The sequence below is a fragment of the Tenrec ecaudatus genome, chromosome 1 (assembly GCF_050624435.1).
Source record: "Tenrec ecaudatus isolate mTenEca1 chromosome 1, mTenEca1.hap1, whole genome shotgun sequence".
Taxonomy (NCBI): Eukaryota; Metazoa; Chordata; class Mammalia; order Afrosoricida; family Tenrecidae; genus Tenrec; species Tenrec ecaudatus.
Window position 1 is genome coordinate 154,967,281 of NC_134530.1, and position 15,359 is coordinate 154,982,639.

Below are 15,359 nucleotides of genomic sequence, written 5' to 3' on the forward strand. Positions count from 1 at the left end.
ACTTTACATGGGTATAAAGTTGGACTATGACTAAGGAGATTGAGGAAGAATTGATGCACTTGAATGATGGTGTTGGCCAAGAATATTGAAAGTGGGTGGACTTCCAGAAGAACAAAGCTATCTGTCTTGAAGAAATGCAACCAGAATGGTCCTTTGGCATAAGGACAGTGAGACTTAGTCTGACGTACTTTGGACATGTCATCAGGGGAAATCAGTCCTCAGGAAAGGACACAATGCCTGGTAAAGAGTGGGTTTGTGAAAGAGAGGAGGATGCATTGATAGTGGCTGTAACAATGGACTCAGCTGTAGCAATGACAGGGCAGGTGCTGGACCAGGCAATGTATGGTTCTGTTGTCCACGGGGTCTCCATGAGTTGGAACCCACTCTACAAACACCTCACCAACAATAACCCTGATTTTATAGTTATTTCAGAAAGCTGTTCTTCTCTGTGTTCTTCCTCAAGCCTTAAATGCCTTTAAGGGTGAAGAGCTTTTCATGCCCCGATTTGTGATAAAGTGAACACTACACATACTACTAGAAGGAAGCCAGCAGCTGGCCACAGGGAGAGCACAACGCAGGATTCTGGCTGTGTTCACTTCCACCCAACTCAAGGTGGGCGTCTCTGTGGACCTAATTTTCTTCATCTCTGCAGAGTCTTGACTGAGTATGTCCCTGTTTCTGTCCCCCTAAGATATCAGTGACCAATTTAAAATACTCTCCAGGGGATTATTTTAATATGAGAAAGCCGTTCTGGAAGGGGAAGTTAGAGGAAGCACATTTCACACTTCAAATATTGGACCACCTGAATGATGTAGTCTATGGGTCGGCAATACATGGCTCTGAAGTAAAACTGAAAAACTTTGAAGTCTATTATTCAGATAATGGTGGCCGCATGCGTTTGCAAAAATATCTTTCTCTCAAATAGTTTTTAAATTGTTGTAAGGAACAAGACTGGCTCTTCTGTCTCAAAAGTTTGCCAACCCTGATCTAGGGTACGGGGATGCACAGGAAGGTCAGTCCTTCATCGTGCGCATGCGTGTGGTTCCTCTTCGCGGCATCCTGCATTTTCCTCCCCGCCCACCTGAAATGCCAGGCGCTTCCGTGACATGCAGCCCAAATGGCAAAACTTGCCTCCAGCTGTAGAGAGACTGGCGGTTTATGGGATCTGTATCTGGGCTCTTCTCTTTGACAGTTCACCCTGGCTGGTGTGATCCCAGAGGGGACCGCCTGTTTAACATGCCGTCCTACCCAGTTAGAGGGACACTCAGAGTTATCGCGAGGGTCTCCAGAGGGTCTGGCACGTGCCCTGGACACTACTAAAGGTGGGGGAACTGCCAATGACCCTCACAGTCTCACTGCCAGCCGTGCAAGCTCCCTGGGCATTTAAGATGAATCGCCAGAGCATTGTTTCCCCAAGGTCCGCCTTTGGCAGAGCTAGCTGGGCAGCACGGGCCCAGAGCGGAAGCAGATGACGTTTACAACTCTGCATGGCTTTCTCCATGGCCCGAGATGGACCGCATGGTACTGATTTGAGGCCTCGATTGGTTTCACTACCAAAAAAACTGAAGAGGGGAACTATTAGCAAGTTATAGGGATTTCTGCTGAGCAGATGAGAGGCATATGGTTTAAAGTTTGTAGTCAGCTCGTGTTGGCTTTTAAATGACACTCACTGGAAATGAGACTTGGTGGCCTGCTGAGCTTCAGGGGGTGGAAGTGCCTAAATGAACTAGTGGTTGAAGGGAGGGAGCAAACCTAGGCAAGGGGAGGCCATGTTGCCTTCATACACTTTGAACAAATCCTCTTACGCCCTCCAAGTGCCCGCTGCTGATGGGAACGGCTTCTCCGGCGCCACAGAGAAGGCTGCAGCATGCGTGATGCAGAGAGTAAACCAAGATACCAGAACTGCCATGATCTAGCAACGTGTCCGTTCTTAAACAAGATTGGGAGTGCCAGCCCAGTGCTAAGGAAGCATAAGAAGGCAATCCCCCACTCCCTGAGCATTTCAACACTTGGCTACACCGGCTTTTCTGTCATCACAGAAAATTGAGGGTAGAGTGGGAAGCCAGGCCGCACTGATGCAGAAGGGGGCAGAGCTGCCTCACAAAGAAAAGCATGCCAACTCACCCCCACCCACCCATCCCTGTGTCGCATGCTGTGCCCTCCACTCTCGTCCCCTCTTGACCTGCCAGCTCCCGCAGGCTCCAAGGCTCTGATATAATTCAAGGCATGGATACAGGCTACAGAAAGCCAGGCAAAGGCAGTTTCCAGTCCCAGTTGTCTTACTGACTATGGAAAATTGGCAAGTTAGCTTTTCCAAGTCCCGGGCTCCTTAACCATTTAAGTGCCCTTTTCCATGCCGGAATGTGTGGAGAACAGATAAAATAGCACATAGTACGCAGTGCCCAAAATAGTGCTTCGTAAATTGTTATTGTTCTCTGCCATCAAAATGAGTCCTAAGACAAAACGCTGCCCCATTGGTTGCTGATCAGTTATGATCGGAAAGTTTTCACTGGCTGATCACTGGAAATAAATCACCAGATCTGTCTTCCTGCTGCATCTTAGTCCACATGCCGGTTGAGCACAAAATGAACCCCAGTCTCCTGCATGGAAAATGAGAATTCTACTACTGAATCAGTTGGTACAAAGGCATTAAATATTCTTCCTTTTCCTCTTCCCTCCTATAAGGGAGAAAGGAAAAATGAGGGAGAAAGGAATTAGGAGCTATTTAAATGGTAATGGATATGACACACTGAGCATTTTGCCACAACAAGTAAATGTCCAATGGTGCAAGCCAGGGGCATCTCCATGATGTGAATGATGTGTCACTGAACAAATGGTAGTGAGGTCCCACTTGGGTCCTACTCCCAAAGGCTAAAATGACCCTGGTTCCTCTCTGAATTATCCACCACCACCCTACAGCACAGAAATGGGCTGTCCCAGGGCAAATGCAAATAGGTTGATTGATTTCCCTCCTATTGTCCTCAGAGCTCTGAATCCATTCCTGAGGGGTGGTTTTTAAAGATGGACATTGAAGACAGGAGACTGTGGAAGAATCCATGTGTGTGAATCATGGTGCTGGCGAAGAATATTGAAAACACAGTGGACTGACTAACGAACACACAGATCTGTCTTAGAAGCAGGACAGCTCCTTAAAAGCAAGGATGGCGGGGCCTCATCGCACGTATTTTGGACTTGTTGTCAGGAGAGACCAGTCCCTGGAGAAGTGCATCATGCTTAGTAGAGGGGAGCAAAGAACAAAAAAGGAAAGCCTTTGACAAGATGGACTGACACTGACTACAACAATAGGCTCAAATATAGACAACTGGGAGGATGGAGCAGGACCTGACAGTGTTCTGTTCTGTTCCACATAACGCCACGGAGTCGGAACCAACTCAGTGGCACCCGACAACAATAACAACAGCCTTGAGGAGCTTCAGGAACCAACCCCTCGTCCTAAGCTCCCTGAATCCTATTTTACCCATGGACCAAGTAAGGAAGCATCTTTTAAAATGCAGACACAACATTAGCTTGCTCCAATATGCAAGGCAAATGGCAAAAACAATCAAAGTGAGTATGTGGTTAGCAGTGATCCCATAAAAGGACAATGGCTTTGGATATACATGTGTGCCATAAAGACAAGTTACATGTGACCATGAAAATCCTGAACACCAAAACTGCTGACTTTTGCAGCTTTAAATTGATCACTTCCAGATTGTTAAATGGAGGTTTTCACATGCAGTACCCTTTTGGGGTCATTTTGCTGTATGCGTGTGGGGGGTGTAATTTGGGGAGGCTTGAGGTGATTTATTGAAAAACAGTAAGACAAAACTCCATCTGAGCTAGTAAGGAATACATTTCCATGTAATTACTTGGTTCTACAAACCAGATTCTTCTCTTGTGAAATCTGATGGCATTTGTCCCCGAGGAGAAATGATTATTTTGGATCTAGGTGAAGCCTTCTTTGAGACTTGCAAGCAGGTAAGATGTAAACTGTCAGCACTGTATGCACCCATCCCAGGGAATAAACCCAGAGACCATACAAAAGGTTTGATGAACACAGCCCTGTTCATCTCAGCTATGAAATAGTACACTTCTCGGAATGCAAATGTGAAACACTATAGCGCTAGTGGGAATTATGTGGTTTTAATCTTAGACAAACGCCCAGTGTGTTCTTCTCCATAAAAGGTGAATATATGTGTAGATCAGAACGCCTTCCCTTTACAACCATTTTTAGTACGTTCATCGAATTCCCACGATTCACACTGGCTTTCCATGCCGAGACTCTGCTTCTTAAGGATTCTATCTGACCAACTGCCACATCCCCCAGCTGGGCCCTGATTTCCTCACTTTCCATTAAGGCCACTTGTTTCACTGTCTCCCTCACTTCGGTGCAGATCTGTGGTTACTGTCATTGGCATTCATCTGACGCCATCCAGGCAACAGGGCCCAGATTTTCCACTGGGAAACATGGACTTGTGCACTCCTATTCCTTCACCTTTACCTCCAAAAAAGGCCCATGACTCCAGCCCGGGCAGGAAAAGATCATGTTCCCCACCATGGTAACTGGTTCAGAGGTGATGCAGTAAAGAATCAATGAGACTCAACGAGGCTTTACCAGAAATCTTAGGAAAGAAGCACATGGCCTTTCCCCAGCAGATTTAACCCCAAGAAGATGAAGGACCGGGCTGCGGGTAGCCATACTACCACCCAAAGGAGCCTGGGATGAAATCAACACACCTATTGCCACTGAACTGATTTCGACTCTCTAGGACTGAGTCGCCCTGCCTCATAGGGTTTCTAAGGCTGTAAATCTGTATGGAACTTTGACTGCCACGTCTTCCTCCCACAGAGCAGTGGGTGCATTTGAACCTGGAACCTCTTTAGCCCTAGGACACCTAATCACTCCACCACTGAAGCACCTCGAAGTCAGCAAGAAAGAGGGATAACTCAAGAGATGGAGCAAGACCTGACCATGGCGGTTTAGTGTGGGCCCTTGTTTCAAGCTTGTATGCAGCCAGCTACTTGAACACTCTTAGTGTTAGGAGCCGGTGAGTCTCCTTTTGTTTGTTTGTAAGCCATTTTGGCTTTGTTTGATGACAATACTGAGTTCTAATTAATGTGACTCTCTAATTCGACAAGCATATTCCACTGTGAATATATGGGGAACATTTTGATAACGGCGAAAGAGAGAGAAATGGAAATGAGAGTGGTGGAAACAGGCAACAGACTGCTTTTTCAGGTGGAAGCACTGGATCATGCTTCCTAGTGATCACATCCCAACATCAAATAACAAGGAACTTCACCTCTCAGGACACCTGCTGTATATCTGGCTCGGCTCAAGGAAGAACATCTGATAAGCATTGCTTTCCTTGCAAAAAATATATAATTTCTCAAATATTTGAGAAAACCATAAGAAAGTCAATGAGGTGGAAATTCTAGAGTGCAAGTAACAGCAAAATTATTTTCCATGTTAGAATTTATAACAAAAAATTATAATTCAGTGGGGAGAAAATCAGTTGTTGGTATTCTCCAAAAAAAAAGTTTACAAAAGTTCAGGAAAACCTAGTAAGTACAAATGGCAGAAAATCCACATGGGAAGATGATTCTAAAATCGAAGCATAAAACCACAAATAATACGATAAAAGGGAAGCATTTATCCATTACTTGGGGGCAGTATTTCACTGGGAAATGCAGTTTTAAAGGACATAAGGAAACTCCTATAAGAAAGCACAGCTAAAAATAATGGCACTTGATGAACTATTGAGTTGTATGCTATGTGTATTATGTGCCCAAAAAACAATTTTAAAAAACAGTCACAATGGCACAACCCCATGAGAGAAGTGTCCAAAAGCCCCAGAATGAGTGGCAGCGCATAGATGCTGTAAAGGACACTCGCTTCTTCCACCTTCCAGCTTGCTTTCTTTCTTTCTAACGGGCTCTGGCCTCTTAGATATATATCCCAGTCATTCATTTCTCCAACAACATGGAGCATTACCTGTTACAGCATGAGAAACATTCACGACTGGCTGACTGACGGGTAAATAAATGAACTTTATTTACTTCTTCTTCTTCTTCTTTATTCACCCCCTCCATTATGTGTGAGACCATCAGTAATTGTTCCTAACTTGCTATCCTCCTGTGTCCTTGAGAATTTTGAGTACTTCTTTCATTATCCTGCACCAGATTTATTTTCTTCCTTTTTGTGTGTGTCTGTCTGGTTTCTGTTGTGTTTTTATTTCTTTATTTGTTTCTGTTTACTTTTTGGGTTTTTTTGGTCCCTAATCCCTCTTTTACAAATTAGCTGAAAGTTACCTTAATTTGGTGAGGTTTTTGTTTTGGGGTTGTTGGGGTTTTGTTTTTGTTTTTTGCCAAACACACATTCCTGTGATACTGAACCTCTCAGACCCAATGTATTCATTTAATCAGTGATGGCAAAAGAGATTAGAAATGTGGGTGGTCTCAAGAACTTTACTGAACATGCTTGGTAGGTCAGGGTGAGAGACATCTGTAAGATGATGCCCAAAAGCGTAATTCAGGGAAGCAGTGAATGGTGACGTCCTCCCCCGAGAACAGGACAGTGGGTCCACGAGTAGTTACTTGGTGGATTCCGTGTAAGCCACACTGAGCATCACAGGCTTCTTGAGCAACACAGACTACGTCATCACTAACCTTGTAGGGTATTGAGATGAGACCTGCCTGGAGCTCCTCGTTCTAATAAAGTTAACCATGATTCGGAATCAAATCTTGATCTTCTACCACAGTAAAAGGAGTGCTTTTAAAAAGCCTCATGTGGCTATTCAGTTGCAAGCTGTACAGCTAGACATTACTCCTTATCTCAGGGGTAACTGAGACACAAGGAAACTGGCTAGCTTTGAATCATTCCATTACCTTACAATTCAAAGGTTATTGGAGATTCCCAGGACTTAACAATGTTAAGTTGTCCAGTATCTGATCCTTCTCACTGACCAGCACTAAGTAATATAAATCAGTTCGATAAAAATGTCATCATCATCCTCATAACCCTAAACCTTTATTGTCTGACATACATTAAAATACCTTAAAAAAAAAAAAAACAGCCCGCGGGACTGAAGTCTATGAGTGATCTCCATCAGCACCTGAAGAAGAGAAGGCTCCTATAAATGGCAAGTCTTCTAATTTATGCAAATGAAAGCACATGACCAGCTATGGCGTCACTTCACTAGTCCAGAATGGTCCCTTTTAGCACAACAGCTTTAAGACTCCTTGGAGCCACTGGTCACTAACGCTCTCAGGTTGAGTCTACAAATAGCTTCATCGTGTTGTTATGTGCCACCAAGTCAACTTCTACTCACAAAGACCCCCTGAGCGCGAGTAGCATGGCTCCTGGGGTTTTCTGGGAAGTAGCCTTTCTGCAAGCAGGCCTTTCTCCAGGAGAGGGGCTGTATAGGGTCTCTTCGCTATGTGCGCAACCAGGCCTCACTGGCAGGCATGCCGAAATGGAAGCACAGGTTTTGGTCAAGAATCTCTACTAGAATAAAAAAAGATTGAATATCTCTATAATTATGTTAGTCTCTTATTCCTTCCTATTTTCATTTTCCTGGGCTCTTAGATCTTTTCAATCGTGTGTGTGTGTGTGTGTGTGTGTGTGTGTGTGTGTGTGTCTGTTTGGGCTGTCAAACTCCCCAAGAAGAACTTACTTGGCTAGTCCGTTTCCTCCCTGTCACTAGCAGTATTCAAGCAGAAGCTGGCCCTGCAGTGCAATTTCTATCTGCACGCACTCCAGATTCTCCCAAACTGTGAAATCCCCTTGCTGATTGTAAATGAAGACATCTGAAGGGAAGACCATATGCTTGACTTCATCAACAATGAAATATGGGTCTATTTAGAGTTATTGCTCATACTGTTGAACAATAAACCATCAATAGAAAGAATAAACTAAATTCTTTGTGGGAACTAAAAACTCTATTAAATAAGAAGGAATAAAAATTTAATCTGGTGGAAAGGAAACTGCCCTGTCAAAAAAGGCATCTGCTTTGGCATTCTGGACTCAGTCCCATCACCACTTGCCTACCGATAATGTACTGTGCCTCGCTTTCTTGTTGTGTCAAAGACGGAGAATAATGCTACAGGCAATACTCTATAAAAAACACTTGTTGATCTTTTACAATAGAAAGATGTGGGTAATTTAAAAACTGTTGTTAATTCACCTAAGTATTTTCCTTGAAACGTTATTAGCAGACAGATTTTGATGAAAAAGAAATGAAAATGATGGTAACCTGATCCAAAAAGGTTAGCCGAGCTTCCCTAGCTGAGCATGAAAGTCTGCTAGGGCTGGATGCAGACTTAACACGCCGGATATCCAGGTGTTTAAGGCAATGATGTAATAGGGACACCTGGGCGAGTCAGTCATTATATGGAACTTGGGTTCTTGTCTACATCGCTCCCCTCACTAAAAAGGAATTACTGCATAACTAGTCTGCCTCCAACGTTTCCTCTAGGTGTTCGCTGCTTTATGCTGCTTCTAAGGCACAGACCAGTTTAGCGAAGGCAGCCATGCCTCTCTTTTCGTCATTGTATGAGTGATGCTGTCCAGAAGTTACTGGAACTCTTAGTCCTTAAGGGAAGAGAGAATAGGAGTCTTTGCTTTGCCGTTCTTTGTTAACGTCAAGAAACCAAGCCACACATTTTTTAATAATGAGAATCTGGATCAAGTTCAGTGTAGAGTTCAAAAATATATTCCAATTAAACTATTTAATAGAGTCTTGGCTTTTCGTCTAGCCCCATCCCACCACCACATGTATCCAATAATTCCAAGCTTGCTTCTTCCCCCTCACCAATAAAAAAGAAGGAGCATTGAAGGGATGGTGACATCATGCTTCCAAAGTTCAGTTTCTCTTCAACCAACAATTTCAAATGTCAATAATAAGCCTTTGTATTGATATATTTTCAGTGAAAGTGCCAAGAAATCTGCTCAAGGCACACCGAAGCAATCCACCCAAGTTCCCCGGCCTGTGCACGTTCAGGGGCCCCGCTTGCTGGTGAAATGCTAGTTGTCATCTACAACGATCACTCCATATCCATCCAGCACATTCATATTAAGTGGCCAAACTTCAAAATGGAGCCAGACAGCAGTGGCTCTGTCTACTTGAGTCATGGTATCACCCAACACTCTTCACCCAAGATTGATTGGCTGTTTCCTGGGTGCCAGACTCTGCGACAGGCCTTGGAAAAACAACAGCAAACCCCAGCATCACCATCAAGCCCTGCTCTCAGGAATGAGCCATATCTGTGCCCGCTTTCTCCTACCAGACTTCGTGATACAGGCTCCCGCTTAGCTAGATCCTGGGGAGCAAGAAGGTAAGCGAAAGCAAAGAACCTGTCTCAGAAATGAAGGGAATCCAGTCACAGCGTGGTTTTTGTTTATAAAGCACGCTTATATGGAGTGTCTTACAAAAAGATTATCCTTCCTTTGTAGGTGAGAGAAGTGGAGGTCAGAGTGGAAAGACTGCACTCAAGGTCATTTAGAGGATTAGTAGCCATCAAAGATGCAGGCCCAGAGCTCCCAGCTCTGAAGCTGTCTCGCTGGTGCAGCAGCCATGAGCGTCTCCAAGCAGCAGCAGTGCCGGAATCCTCTCTAATCCCGCTTCTAGCACCACTTTAGGGGGAGCTAGTCACATCATACAACAGGCTTACATTTCTCCTCCAGCAATAGAGCGACGATGGAAAGTCTGGGCTACTTCTTTCATCTGATGAAGACAGATGGTTTAACCATGGTTTAAATAATTAATGATCAGAAATGCAATACCTTCTGCCCCTCCCCCCACCTCTTATCTTTCCATGTACAGAGCTATACAAGGGAGAAGAATGATGATGATGACAACTAGCATGCACATTATCTTCAGATATGTAATCCTCATAATAATTTGATTATACGCTTCCATTTAAAAGACTGAAAAACTGAGCATTGGAGAGGCTGAGGGAGTTGAGGAACAGTGCAAGGTGACAGGACTTTGGACGAGGCTCTTACTCATTCTGTTTTCTTTCCAACCTGAGAGATCACACCTTTGTAGGTTCCAGCCTGAATTTGGTGTTCACGAGTCTCCCAAATATCAAAACGTTCTCTTCATGGGAGGAAACAGCAACACTGAGCCTGTGACTTGATCAGTGTCACTTTGGAGCCCCCAGATCTTGGGTAAGGAGTCTCCTAAAGTGTCTGACACTTTGGAGAGTATTCACCCAGGTACCCGTGGATGACTACTGTGCCTGGGAGAGCCACGGACTAAATGGAGAAGCAGAGTTCAAATCCGTCCACCAAGAACCTAGTAGTCATGGCCACAGCCAGGTTCCTAACCTGAACTGCAATAAAAGAAAGATGAGAAAGCGAATAAAAAGTACAGAGAACTGACGGTGGGGAGTCTACCTAGACCCCCAAGTTGGGAGAGTGCACGCGTAAAATTCAGCTGAGCTTGCAATGACTGCCTGCCTCCCTAGGAGACCTGAGGCAATTTACTCTCGCTGTTTGGAGCTACATTTTTCTCAGAACTAGGACACCAAAACCAATATGGTTGCCATGGGAGGTGGGGGGGAGAGGGACTGAAGTTATTATGAAGACGTCTTCAATATCAAGGACCATATGGATTCTTAATGATAATAATAATATTTCTACCCCATCATAATCACATACATATGAATATAGCCTTGCTTTTAGGAAGGAAACTGTTGCCAAGTGAAATGCTGCTTTGGAATGGACATGCTTTCCCAAGTGATGATGCTTTGGTTATTTCCAGATCCACGAAGTTCGCTTGTTCCAGGAGAGCCCGCGTGGCCCATGCCGTTTGGCTAGGGCCCAGATGTGCTATATTCACTTCTGCCCCCACTCCCTCCCGGGGCCCGTCACTAAGCAGAGCCCTCTCTCCAGGGCATTACCTTGCTGTTTTTGCATGGTAGTGAAATCCTCAAAGGTGAGAGTGCGCACAGGGGGTCTCCAAAATGCATAAGTCTCCATGATGGCTTCCAGTCCAGTTCTGTAGAGAGAGAAGCCAATGAAGGATGCTGTAAATCACCCCCAAGAAATGCCCTGTCTTTCAAAGCTGCTGAGCTGGCTTGTCTAACAAGTACCACATGAATTGGCACCAAGAGATACCATCAGCACAGTGCAGGAGTCCAGGAAAGCACAAAGTTCTGGTGGCACTGCATGGCAAATGGAAGAACAAATTAATTACATTCAGATGACATTCAAGCAAAACTCTAACTATGAAGGCTTTTCAGTCTAGCCAGTCTTCTAAGGACGTATGGTCGGCATGAAAAAAAAAAGTATGTTACGTGTCAAATGTCGCAGCTCTTTATATAAAAGGTACAGCTAAGCAGACAGTAGCTGTGACTATTTCCCTGATGCAGGAAGATGCCAGCATCATTATTACAGGACAGTGACACAGCTTGTCCCAATGTCAAGTCCACCCCTCGACTATGTAAAGAGTCAATTTCCAAGCTGCTGTGACTTTAATGGCTTCGGAAAGCAACAGAGACAAGGAGGCAACATGTAAGGACATACCTGCATTTGCATGCAGCTATCACAAGAAAACCCTCCCTGAAGGCAAAGAAAAGATTGGTCCTAGAAATTTTACCTCAGGCAAAAAGACTAATACATTTCTTCAAATATGTGCCTACAGTTATGTAAACCAGGAATCAAATTTGCCTGTGAGGGTCATAGTCTTAGGACTATCCAGCTTCAGGAAGTGTCAAATAGTTTACAAATAAATTCCTGGTTCCTTCGTATTGGAATCCCTATTAATTAGAGTACATGTTCAGTGTCTACTTTACCCTTCAATTAATGAGATATCATTCATATATACAAAATTCTAACATATACCATCTTAACATAATTATTCAGGTATATCTGATATACTCTTGTTTCTATTTCACGTCCTTAAAATCGGGTACTGGTTGGGTTTTGTTTAAAACTTTAAGCACAGCTTCTGATTATTGAGATTTCCTTAAAACGAACTCCTTAGCTTTTACATAAATGTAGGAAGGGAGGGTGTCGGGACTATAAGACAGGAAGGAGAAAGATAGCAGAGAAGAATGCGTCACCTACGTCTTTTCAGCACAAACTCACTGAAAGATATGATGGTGTCCTTTCCTGGTGGGGGGGGGGTGATATTTTCCTTTTGAAATGAAACGTACTGCCTGGCCATGTCTCTAGGTATTGGCTTTCCAGAGTTATCTTCCATCCTGCCCACCAAGAAGGAAGTGAGAAATGTTTCGTTTTAAGTGAGAACAAGCATCTCTTCCTTATGAATGACTCCAGGATGCCCTGAGGTCCAAATCAGATGAGCTGCTGATACACTGATTGGCTCTTTGGGTCGGAAACTTCCCTCTGCGAACATGCCTTCCTTGCTCAGCTAACTTGCTAAAGTCTGCCCTGGAATCTTGCAGGCTTTAAATACACCGATGTTGGCAAACCAAAGTCTGTATTTTAAGAAGCGGTTCACAGGAGAGGGTGCTGCGTGGTGTTTATTAGCTGTTAATCTGTTAGAAGTAGGAATAGAAGATATCCCCACATAGCCATCCTGCATTAATGCTGACTGCAGAACATGAAAACTATTTGTGGAGAGAATGGGCCCAGGCGAATGGAGTTCAGAATAATACGGGGACGCGCAGAGAAAGCCATCTTGAGCCTTGGTGGATATAAGAACTAGATAGGCCAGGCTTAGATCTGACTGCTTGGTTCTGGAATGTTGGCTGCTCACCAGAATATTTTAGGATTCCCTTTAATGGCGCAGGAGGCTCACTGCAAATGGCAGGGTCTTTATTGTTCCGCGTCCTCTCCCATTCTTCCCAGGAACATGGACCCATGACAAGGGCACAACATTAGCTCAAGGACAAAGAACAGTCCCTTCTCATTTCATAATCAAGTGCTGGAGGGCTAAATTAGCAATAATACCTATAAATCAGTGGTTCTCAACCTCCCTAATGCCGCGACCCTTTCATACAGCTCCTCATGTTGTGGTGACCCCCAACCATAAAATTATTCTCGTTGCTACTTCATCATTGTAATTTTGCTACTCTTAAGAATCGGGCGACCTCTGTGAAAGGGTCGTTCGACTCCCAAAGGGGTCGCGACCCACAGGTTGAGAACTGCTGCTATAAAAAATGCTAGTATTATATTGTCTGAAAAAATGCAAAGTGTAATGTGGCTTTATTCTTGTAGCAGGTAAAGGGGCTATGGACAAGATGTTAATAAATTCAAATGCTAATTCTTAGGCAGCCAACAGGATAGCAATCAATTAACTCAAATTGAAAATATAATTAAAGGATTCAACTTTAGAATTATAGATTTAAAAATAGAGGAAGAGCTTGGGTGCCATCGCTTTCTACTGCCTATGATAGATCTTGAATGATTATTCAGTCTCTACTGGTGTACTTCCCAAGGAAAACACGGAGTGGTTTTGTTTATAGACACATGTGTTAGAACGTTCTTTCTGAACGTTACTTCTGAAGTTACTTCTACCCTTTGGCGCAATTATCAATGGGTAAATGGTAAAAGTGCAGGTACACTCCCCACAAGGAGCCCCCTTGTCACACTATATACCAAAGGGTCTCCCTTAGCTCTTAAGAACACAAGGCATGGCGCACCACATGTGGACGTGCTCATGGTCCATCCAGACCACTAGTCTACCTCAAGGTCATTTTTGTTTGGCAAAGGATGGCTTATGACTACCAAAAAAGTCATGCCCCAAAACCATGCAGCTCTTATTTCCCCTTACTATAGACATGTCCATTCATTTTCACAGAGAGTTATCCTATATCTTTCCTGCACCTACTTATACATTCAGGAAGTATCTGTTTTAGGGAAAACTATGGGTTGTGTGTTTTAGCATAACTATGGCTTATGCTCCTGTGAATATTGACAGCCTCAGACACCCAGAGGGGACGTTCTATTCTGAGCTACCAAGTCGCTATGAGTCATAATCAATGCGACAGCAGTGGACTCAATAAATGTAAGAGAGGACAATGCTTTGAGCATTAAAATACTTTCCTAATTAAAATAAGCCATGCATTGGGTTAAAGAAGCCATCAAGGATTAGTTTGGGTTTAAAGTCTATCACAAGGCAATCGTTTCAGAGGTTAATTTTAAAATCTGGACTCCATTGAGAATTTAAATTCTCTTTCTCATTCTATCCTTGTTGATCGGTTCCCTTCTATACAGGGAGAGGAGAGTTTCTTTGGATAAGGATCATTTGGACATTTATGACATCATTTATGGGTCATACTGGCTGAACATTTAATTAACTCAGCCCTAATGTCATGGCTGGAAATGTTTCTTTTTGGTGAGACCTGTGAAATTAGGTGGTATTGACAATTTCCCAAGCCTTATGCATCCCACCCTTGTTCTTCAACATCCTTGATCCAAACACTCCCTAAAGTGGCTGGGCACCACTGTTCTCTTGGCAAAGGAGGCAGTTGCTCATGGAGGCAACCAGACACATAGTTGATGTCCTCCTCCAATTCCTAGCTCTCCCCGAGAGACTACATGCTAGATTTGAAGGCCCCAGTCACAATGCAACAAGCTAGGAAATAGAGCTGAGGTACTGAGAAACTGTATTAGGTTAATTGCTTGGGATGTTGTTTGAAACCTTGACCCTAAATCTCAAAACTAAGAAACTAAATTCCCGGAGGTATTTGGTTGCAACTCACAGGTTGGACAAGAAGCTCAGAGGACAGTGAGCTGAAGATAACGACAGACCAATGGGGAAAGAACAGCAAGAATGGGAGCACAACTTGAAGAATGTGTCTAATGTCACTGACTTTCACATGTCGAAACTTTCACATGAAATGATGCGTCTTTGACTATCCATTTCTTCACCGCAAAAAATTCTATAAAGTCACATAGAAGTTTCTTCAAATGAACTCATTAAAAAAAAACACTCACTCATTTGTTTACTATGCATCACATTTCCATTTGCCCTCAAACTTGATTGCGTTTCTTTAGACGGCTCTATTTATTAGGAAGTTGCTCCGTCTATGGATCCGTTGAAGTGCCAGGGAATAGTGAGTAGTTGGTCTTACTCCTTTCTCACCACCTCGAGGGCTGTGCCTCCCATGTTCTCCGTGCTCTGGTTCCAATGCGTAGCGCATGCCAATATCACAGTGAGGGGAGGCACGCATTACCTTTTATGATTGAGCCACCATTTCATAAACTGTAACCAGCATTCCTTTTTTAAAAAGACAAATTGGTGTCGATTCAGGACTCTGAAGACATCCAGTATCACCCAGTGGTAGAGATTTTTTAAAATTGTTTCTAAAATGATCTTGAGTCAGGTCTTGGGGACGTTTCTGCTTCCCTTTTATGTATTCCATTCCATCAACAGAATTTATGA

General features: G+C 43.8%; 1 protein-coding gene across 1 annotated transcript in view; it reads right to left on the bottom strand.

The window, feature by feature from the left end:
• The window catches only part of TBX15 (T-box transcription factor 15), a 119,896-nt gene that overhangs the window by 5,776 nt on the left and 98,761 nt on the right, over positions 1–15,359 (bottom strand). Inside the window, exon 7 of the mRNA XM_075560053.1 lies at positions 10,906–11,003. Within this exon, the coding sequence (XP_075416168.1) occupies positions 10,906–11,003 (98 nt within the window). The remainder of the gene's footprint in view (positions 1–10,905; positions 11,004–15,359) is intronic.